The 10943-nt window shown below is 26.5% G+C and overlaps 1 protein-coding gene across 1 annotated transcript; it reads right to left on the reverse strand.

Moving 5' to 3' along the window:
* Positions 1-387: 387 nt before the first annotated feature.
* LOC100208232 (transmembrane reductase CYB561D2) lies at positions 388-6046 on the reverse strand. The gene is made up of 3 exons (XM_065818569.1): positions 5889-6046; positions 4199-4236; positions 388-1020 (listed from the first exon to the last, which is right to left on the reverse strand). The coding sequence occupies exons 1-3, from the start codon at positions 6031-6033 to the stop codon at positions 517-519; spliced, it is 687 nt and encodes a 228-aa protein (XP_065674641.1). The 5' UTR covers positions 6034-6046; the 3' UTR covers positions 388-516.
* Between the last annotated feature and the right edge of the window lie 4897 nt (positions 6047-10943).

A 10943-nucleotide genomic window follows, 5' to 3' on the forward strand; every position in this document is an offset into this window, starting at 1 on the left:
CATCATTTAAAAACCATTTTTATAAAAATATCAAGTAGATTAATGTATCAAGATAATGTGTTTGTCTTAAAGATTCTAAAACTTTAACAAAAATTATTTTGTACGCGTATAATCAACTTTAAAGCGGGTATAAATGCGTAAGCGCGGAATGTACACGTCGAAGCTGTGCGTAAAAAAAGTTTTTATTAACAAATTTGAGATCTTTGACCCAAAATTTATTTTAACAAATCAAATTATTTTAACAAATAACATGTTTTTTTAAGAATTATATCAAACTTTAACTAAGAATTTTTTTAAGAATTATATCAAACTTTTTTTGAGTTTTTGCCGTTTTTTGAGTCACTGTGCAACTGTGCGCAACAAATTCAATTCAAGAAATAAGCATAATCACAGAAAAATTAGTAATATATTTCATTTTTAATGCATTTTAATACTTTTACAAACAGAACATGCATTTATTTCCACAAAGGATTTGATCTAAATTTTTTGTTGCAACTGGTTACAAAAAATCTTCAACTATTTTTTTGAAAATAGATAACCATTTGACACTTGATTAACAATAACTGAAGACAGAGCTGATACAAGAAAAAGTAATAAATACCAAGTAAGTTGTCCAGTGCTTTGAAGCACGAAGTTTGAATATAAGCTTAAAAAAATTGATGTCATTCCAAAAAGAAAAACAATAGATCCATACAAAGCATGCATTTTCTTCCGTGTTCCCAACGATGCTTTAAAAGGGTTTAGAAATTTGATGTTGTAAATTAACGAAAATCCAGCTAATGCTTGAAATGAGACAAATACAATTGCAACTAACCCGACAATGGAATGCCATGTTTGAAAATGGGCTTTATTCATTTGAACTTTGTTTATAAGAATAGCTGCAAAACCCAGCAAAATAGAAACAGTCGCACAAAGCTGAAGAATCCAATGATATTTTGTTTTGGTTTTACGGTCAGCTGAATGCATCAGTGAACTGTATGGGCTGAACAGTAATATTGCTTCAAACATAAACAAACCAAACTAAATAAATATTTTTTAATCTTGACATGCTTCGTAGTTAACATACTACATTTTCAAAAGATAAAATTACAATTTAAAATTCTGGATATAAATATAAAATCAAAATTTGAAGACATTACAGAGAAATAATAACAGACAAATAGAGTTGTTACAAACCAATAAAAGTTATAATACAAATATGATACCATAAATAACAAAAAAAAAGAAATTATAAAAAAAAAAAAAAAACCCAGATAGATTTATATTATAATAAACAGTTCAATCATTCAACATGTCCAGATTAAAAAATATCGTGCCTTTCTTTAAAATATGTTCATATATATATATATATATATATATATATATATATATATATATATATATATATATATATATATATATATATATATATATATATATATATATATATATATATATATATATATATATATATATATATATATATATATATATATATATATATATATATATACTACCGACAAAAAGTTTGAGGCATGCTAGGAATTTTTAGAATAAACAAACTTTTTGAAGTTTAATTTATAACTTAATTAATATGTTTACAAAACCTAAATATTATTATACATTTTTGATCAATAATTTCTAATTTTAACTAGCGTTTTAATAAAATTTTTGATTCGTCAAAATAACCACCTTTATTCTGTATTACAGCTGTACAGATCCTCGGCATACGATCAACCAATTTAGACAGTTTTTCAGGTTGTATTGCGTCCCATTTTACTTGCAATGTGTGCCAAAGGTCTTTCACAGAAGATGGCTGTTCTTCTCGCACATTCCTATCAAGTTCTTCTCACAACAACTCGATCGGATTAAAACCTGGTGATTGTGGTGGCCATTCCATTATTTTTAATATTTTCTGGTTTTGAAGATCAGCTAAATAAGTTTTGCAGATTTTGCAGGCATGTTTCGGGTCATTATCGTGCATAAAAACATACTGATCGGAAAATAACGTCTCACCAGAAGGCAGCATTTGATATTCTAAAATGTCTTTGTACACCTCTTTTGTCATAATTCCTTCAATTTTGTGTAGGTTTCCAATATTCCCCACACCAAAACATCCCCAAATGACCAAAGATCCACCCCCATGTTTCACAATGGGTAAACATTCAGTTTCGTTTACCCATTTTTTCACTTTTTATACAATTTTTGGCAAATTATAAATATCAAAATTATGTGCTCGTTATTTTTCTTTTTACTAGAAAGAAGTATACCACACACAAAGTTTATTAATTGTCACTCTAGTAAACGTATTAATAACACTATTTCTTAACAGTGGGCTATTTACTGAATAACTGATTATTTTGACAAATCAAAACTGGTGCGAGTACAATTAGAAAACACAAGTTAAAATTGGAAATTATTGATCAAAAATGTGTAACAATATTTAGTTTTTGTAAACATATTAATTAAAGTATAAATTAGACTTGAAAATGTTTGAGTGTGTGTATGTGTATATATATATATATATATATATATATATATATATATATATATATATATATATATATATATATATATATATATACATATATATATACATATATATATATATGCATATATATATGCATATATATATATATATATATATATATATATATATACACACTATAGTGTATACAGATAACAAATTGCTTACTAGTTTTAATTATCTTTATAGCTTACAGAAGTTATAAAGATAAGTGAAGCCCCCAGCAAAGGCTATTTCAGTGTGATATCTAACTTTTCAGACTTAACCGAAGGCAAATAGAAAAAATATTTTGCCAATCACAAACTATCTTTTAAGCATAAAAATACTCAAAAGATATATATACATATATATATATATATATATATATATATATATATATATATATATATATATATATATATATATATTATTACTATTATTTTTATTATTATTATAACTATATTTCAGACGACAGGCATGTACAACTAAAGTCCCAGGTTCTTTAAAAGAAAAATATTAATTTAAAATTTGATTCAGTGAATGCATGAAACATTCACTAAGGTTTAAGCCATCAACTGATTATGAAAAACATGTCTACAGCTTAAGATTACTGAATACTGAAGGCCATCCAATCTGTCGGCGTGACGTCACTCTGTTATAAAAAGCATTGTTGTTAAATTAACCGTCTTGAATTGGGAGAAAATAAACTAAAAAATCAGTAGTGGTTTGCTGAGTTAATCTAAAAAAAAAAATGCTAAAAAGCTATTGTGCAATAGGTTGCACTAAAAACATAAAAAAAATCTAGAATTTAAGTCTTTCTAAAGATGAAGTACTTTGAAGAAAGTGGTTGAGTACAATAAATCATGCTGTAGACAGTAGTGCATTTAGTAAGCAATGGTCTCCTAAAATTTCTAATGTTTATGTTTGTTCAGCGCACTTTATTACTGGTGTGTTACTTTTAATTTACATCTTGATTTAGTATTTGTATATAAATATCGAAATATCAGTATTTTTTATACCCTAAAATAGTCAAAATAATATGTAGACAACAATGAAAGGCATTATTTTATTTCAAAAGAGATTTAAAAGTATGTAAAAATAAAGTAAAATCGCCTAAAAAACATATGTTTTGAAGAAATCTTTCTGTTGTTTCTTTTGATTAACTTTCAAAGTAATTGTAGGACATAAAGTTATAGTTAAATAACGTTTTCTGACTTTGCCTATAAGAAAGAATAGTTTGTTTTCCACTAATTCAATATGGTTACTTTTGATTTTGCGATAAAGTTACGTGATTCTAACTGGATGGATTGTTTCCTCTTTATAATTTTGCCATAGAGTAGCACCATATAAGCAAATGCAATATGATTTAAGCAATTTAACCTTTACTCTGGTAGAGCATAAATGAAAGTGCCTATTCGCAAATGTGTAAAGACCCTTCACCTCCTTGCTTATAGATCATTGGTTAGATTATTTTTAATCATATGATTAAGGTATTTAAAAGATTCAACAATTTTACAGCCTGTTACACATAAATTCGGGAAAGAGCTTGGATATAATTTTTGATTTTTGAGTTGGATTAAACACCATACATACAATTTTCTCGGTATTAAAGGACATGTAAATTTACCATTATACCATATAAATTATATATAACATTTATTATACACACAATAACAAAAATGTATATTATATATTATGCTATTAAAATGTTACCCCAATTGTCATCAATGTTGGGTGCCATGAAAACAAAGCTGCAAAAAAAATAAATAAATAAAATTGAAAACGAAAACTAAAACAAAAAGGAAACATAAAAAAAAACAAGATAAAAACAAGTTAATAAATTAGATTGTGGCCTATAACTCAGCCTAATTTTGAAATTTTATAAATTGTAGATTATGACGTTTTTGATTTTCAACCGACAATTTTTTATTCTTATATTTACATCTAATTAAAACATGTACTACTGATTTTCCAACCTACTAAGTTGTTGACCTACTGTATTTTTGAACTACTGAATTTTCAACCTACTGAATATTCAACCTACTGTATTTTCAATTTATAACGACAACTTTCCAGAATGCATTTTTTATATTTTATTGTTAATTTGAATACCAGCCAAATTTAATCAGCCTTGGCGCAGTGGTTGAAGTACTGTCTTCAGAATCGGGAGGTGTAAGGTTCGATGAATGTTGGAAAACTTATTGATTGTTAATTTTTTTTTTTTTTTAAAATCGTAGTTTAAAAACAACAAGGTAATCACAGACCAGATAATCAGTTAAAAATTTATCTCAAAAAAGTTGAAAATGAAAATCTATAAAATAGGTCAAAAAATAAATCAGTCAAAAACGAAAATGTCATAAATCGGTTGAAAATAAAAAAGACTATAATCAGTTGAAAACAATTTAGACCTCAGTAGGTTATCTGAAAATTAGTTCCACTTTTTAGTATATGTTCTTTTTGTAGAATACCTTAGTAGGTCAAGAATTTTGTAGGTCTAACTATCTGACATGAATTAGATTATAACTAAAAATTAATCACTGCTATTTCATACTTTTTATTTTTCAGTTGCTTTTTTAACTTGAAATTTTTTTCATAACTTATGACTATTAATACAATTTTTTTTATATTCAAGTGCAAAAATGAAGACATTGTTTAACAACAATTTATTTATTATAATTAAACATTTTAAGACACAATTTAATGACAATGTAACTAAAATGCGATCTGCAAAGGCTTAAGAACATACAGCATACATTATATATAACTTGAAATATAGCTATGTTGATCGCTAGTAGTATGTAGAACAGGGCTAACATATTTTTATAAGCATGCACATGCATGTTATAAAAAATAAACATAATCTTTAAATGTAAATATCTTATACATACATACATATATATATATATATATATATATATATATATATATATATATATATATATATATATATATATATATATATATATATATATATATATATATATACATATATATATATATATATATATATATATATATATATATATATTAAAACACAAAAAAACTATATATTTTTTTAGTTTTAATATATATATATATATATATATATATATATATATATATATATATATATATATATATATATATATATATATATATATATATATATATATATGTATATATATATACATATATTAAAACTAAAAAAATATCGAGCTTTTCTGAAGCTATATGATTAATTTATTTTAAATAAAATATTTAAAATAAGTTTATTGTTTGGTAAAAAAAATCTAAAACTCGTTGACTTTTTTAATTATTTATGCTGATTAATTATAATTAAAGCATCTGTGGTAATTTTTTGTTTTAATAAAAAAATATAAAAAATTGGTTAATATAGATTTTTTCAATGTTTAAAATTTCGTACAACTTCCTGGTTGGGCAATGTAAGCAATAAAAACTGCTAGAAGTACAGCCAAGATATGAACCATAGTGTAAATGACCAATAACGATTTCTGGATTTCTTTGTTTTGTCCGCTACTTACGTTAACGTCAGAATTTGTTGGCATCATAAAAAAAAATAAAGTTTACAAATTTGCAGAACATTTATCGATAACTGTTTATAGACTCATTTCGATAAGCAAAAAACACGTACGACAGGTTTTTGTGACCCCCGGGGTAAAGTTGCATTTGGTTCTTTGTGGAAAAAAAACTTGTATGTATACAACATAAAATAAATGAAAACAGTTGTAATTTAAAGGGAAAAAACGGAGTTGTTAGTTTAAGACGGAACTGAAATTTTGCTTAAGTATTTGAATTTAAAATGACCATAAAATTCACAAACTAGCTATATTTTTTTATGACTGTTATGTTGTGGGAAAATAAATTGCAATATTAATGTATAAATTTTATTAGATATATAGGTAAATAGTTAATATATAGCATTAGCTTTTATTTTGGAAAAATTGTATCATTAATTAATAGAAAATGAAAAAGGTTTAAAAAAATTCAAAAAAAAAAAAAAAAAGACGTAAAATTTATTGAACCTTCATTTTGTGGAGGGGGTTAACATCACAAAATTTCTTCAGAAATTTTCCAAAAACTTTTTATTAAAAAACAATATATAAGAAATACTTATAAAAAAAATAATACTCATTGCATTTTAAATTTTTATAACATATTTGTAATTCATTAAATGTATTCAAAAGTATTATTAGTTGAAGGTAGGGTAAAGTTTTTTAATTTTCATTTGAAAACAGGAAAAGCAATCAACAAATCAAAACTAAAAAAATAAAATATTGTTCTAGAGAAATGGTACCAATTTGTTGCGAACCAACTTAAGTATTTTTTTTTTTTTTTTCAATGATTTAATCAAATTATTTAAATAAATAAAAATTATAATGTTATGAGCTAAAAACAAAAATAGTGAACTATGAAAATAAATAAAATCGCTAACTGTAAAATGGAGCTTTTATTATTAATTCTGTCTAAACTGACCCATGAACTTACATCAGGTTCACTAGATAAACTAGATAAACTTCGTAACAACTCTATCCGGATGGGTGAAACAAACATCTCCATCTGAATGAATCAGCAATTTACATAATGTCTCACTGACTCGTACGTTCCCGCCATTAAATAGTTCCAGGTAATTAGTTTAATCATTAATTATCCATTTGATTAAATTTACAATTTTTACAATAATTACAGTTATCAAATTGTAGTTACAGTACAATTTGAGAGATTGCACTGGATTCATGTTCCTTATTTTACTTGTGCAATTGTTTTTAAATTATTAATATCTATCATTTCATTTTGTTTGTTTTTTTGCAAGAATTAAAGGTAAAAAAAATTTTTATGGAGTTTTATAACTTTTAAAAATACTTCGTTTACTATTTTTTTAATTTTTTTAATCATAATTTTTGTAGCTGTCAAAATAAAAAAACAAATGATATAAAATTTGTGAATAATTTTTTACATTTTTTTACTATTATTTTGTTGCTTTTTTACAATTAAGTCCAGGCAGGGCCGTCTCGAAGAGATCTTAAAGAGGAGACGAGGTGAAGTAAAATGTATTCTTTTACAAAATAATATACTCAGATACCCCAAACCGGAGTTACTTTGAATAGCGGGGTAACTTTGAATACAATTTTTTTTTCAAGTTGTAATGATGGCAAGAAATTATATAAAACTGTTCAAACCTTAAACATCAAAGTATTAAAAATAGTTTATATTTTATTTATTTAAAGTTTTACTGTGTTTATTGGTTATAATTGCTCCTTAAAAAACTAATTAAAATTTTGGTTATTTTTCTCAAAAAAATTAGTCCGAATACTTTGTGCACTTCCTCAGCTAGTGTGGCAGCTTGTTGTCTAAATTGTATATTTTTTGCTTATAAATTTATTAGGCATGTAAAATCTAAAGAAGTTTGTAAGCCTACTATAGTTATGTTCAATTGCTAAAGCATAACATACTTTATTGTATACATTTTTTCGCATACGGGGTAACTTTGAATAATTTTCAAAGTAACCTTACTACATTAATAGTTAAAAACATGTAACAAATTTCCTAAAATTTCCTTTGTCATACATGTATAATATATAATATTATTATGAATAAAAATTAAAGTATCATGTGCATAATTAGTAAGTCACACATACGCACATTGTTTCTGTATGTGTTTATATGTGTGTGTGTCTATATATATATATATATATATATATATATATATATATATATATATATATATATATATATATATATATATATATATATATATATATATATAAATTAGTAAAAAACACTAACTTTTTTTACTAATTTATTATTGCTCTGTTCTTTAAGAACATTAAGCACTCTATTTGTAAAATACACTAACATAGTTTATATATGTAAACACCACTTTTACACTTTTTAAAATTTTTGTTTTAAAAAAATTTACGTATAAAAGTGGCGTTTTTATTGACTTATGGGAGGAGCTTAAACTTTAAGATAAAGTAACACAACTACTGAAACATTAGTTGTGTTATTTTAGTAGTAGTAGTAGTATATATTTGTTACAACTAAAGTAAAAATAATTGACAAAATACAAATCATAGATTGTTAAATTACAGTTAGTTTTTGTGAAGCTCATATTGCAACTTTCACTAAGGAAAGCTGCGAGCTGTAGTAACATTAGAGCTTATCGAGGCTCGCTTTAAAACTGTTGACAGTTGGAGAACTGATTACTTTATCTGGTAAGATGTTCCATGGATTGGCAATGCGATTGTTAGAAAGTGGAAACGAGCTAAATTATTGTTGTACTTTTCACGGTGAAGTCTTTCTCTGTGACTTACTCTTGGTAAAATTGTGATGAGGGGAAAGCGCCAGTTGACTATGTTGATGTTATTAATGATTTTATATTTTTGGATGAGGTCACCTCGTTTACGACGTTTAACAAGAGAAGATAGGCCAAGTTGTAAACATCTGGAATTGTAGTTTAACTTTTTCAGTTTGTCTGGTATTTTTGTGGCTCTGCGCTGTATTAATTCAATAGTTTGTTCATCCTTCACCAAATAAGGGTTCCAAGCTGGAATCGCAAACTCAATTAAAGGACGGATGTTCTTGGAATAGAGTTGTTTCCATAAAGAAGCATCGCGAGATTAGAAAGTGTGTTTTAGGATGCCTAGCATTTGATTTGCTTTACATGAGGCAATGATGGATTGGGTTTCTATTTTAAGATCATTGGTAATTTGAATTCCCAAGTCACGCTCAGAGGTGGTTGCTTCCAATGTAGTTCGAGTCGTTATTGAACAAGAGCCTAACTCCTCCATTGATTACTTGAAAGGAGTTAATTTTTTTTGGCCAAAGTGCATGACCTTGCATTTCTTTGCGTTTAGCTCCATGAGCTAAGATATACTCCAATGAACAATTTGGTCAATATCTGATTGGAGTTGAAGTTGAGCAGCAAGTGAGTTGACAATGCTTAGGATTTTAGTGTCATCAGCGTAGATCTTACAACTGTTTTCTTTGCTTAAGTGACAAATCAAATTGGACCCAAGACTGATTCTTGCATAACTCCACTTATCACAGGTAACCAATTCGATTGAGTGTCGCCAAGGATAACTCGTTTAGACCTGTTGAGTAGAAAAGCTTTTATTCAATTGAGAAGACTGCCTTCGATTCCATACATTTTTAATTTGTAAAGTATTCGTTGATGTGGGACTTTTTCAAAAGCTTTAGCAAAATCCAGAAATACGACGTCAACTGGTAGCTTTCTGGCTATATTTCCAGTCAAGAAGTCCATTGTTTCAAGGAGACTTGTAATGCATGCTTTTTTCTCTAAAAATCCATTTTATCTTTTTTTTTTTAAAGGTTAGGGGGGTGGGGTTAAGCTTCTCCGATAAGTCAATGTAGACACCACTTTTATACGTGAATTTTTGTATAACATAATTTTATATTGTATATTAATTGAAATCATTTTAGTAAAGATAAAAGCATTTACAAAAACAAGTCATTTTTGATACTAGGGTGTATCAAACCATAGCCACCATACCCACCTCCATCGTTAACATAGGCCTCTTATATACTTTAGTGGTTTAATATAATTTATAACAAAGTTTTGTATATTTGAACTATTTATGTCTTGAAAAAAGACTTTTTTTTAAAAAAGTGTTCAATTTCTTATGGTAAAGGTGGTGGTTTGTTGCCCCTCTATCCTCCTGGTTACGCCCCGTGTTTAGTGATCAATATAAATTTGTAGCCCACTCTTACACCTATCTTTTGATTTGAAGATATTTGTATTTCGATAGGAATTGACAAAGTTATAACTATTTAATTTTAAAAAAAATTTAATTGTGACTACAGTTTCTTCAACAAATCCATATATCGAAAAATCGGTATTTTTTATTAATCGGTACCATCGTAACTTTTGAAGGAATTGTTCGATTTTGATAACTTTTTCATTTTTAAAATACTGTATTGATCCTTTTTCCAATGATATATAACAGTATAATACTTAAGTAATTTGAAATGTGTGTGTGCGTGTGCGTGTGTGTGTGTGTGTGTGTGTGTGTGTGTGTGTGTGTGTGTGTGTGTGTGTGTGTGTGTGTGTGTGTGTGTGTGTGTGTGTGTGTGAAATATATGTGTGTGTGTCACTAATAAATTTTAAATCTTGTATAAAAAATATGTCATATAATATATATGTGTACATTCAATATAATGTTAAATCGAATTTGTTGAAAGTACTGTTTTTCATCTTAAAATTTTTTTTTGTTAAGCATTTCATAGCACTACTAACCCACGTTTATAGGAAAAAAAAGTTGATACAAGGCAGTTTATAAATTATACTGAGTGCCAGTTTCAAATTTTTTTATTATTTTTATTTTGTTATTTAGGTGCCCTAAAAAGTCCTAATGGTCTTGTCACAGAGCACCGCGGAAGTGCATTTAACTAGGAACTTCACGCCTCCATCCTTGCCGTGACGCGAATATGTGTCCAGAGT

The sequence above is a fragment of the Hydra vulgaris genome, chromosome 14 (genome assembly GCF_038396675.1).
Source record: "Hydra vulgaris chromosome 14, alternate assembly HydraT2T_AEP".
Classification (NCBI taxonomy): Eukaryota; Metazoa; Cnidaria; class Hydrozoa; order Anthoathecata; family Hydridae; genus Hydra; species Hydra vulgaris.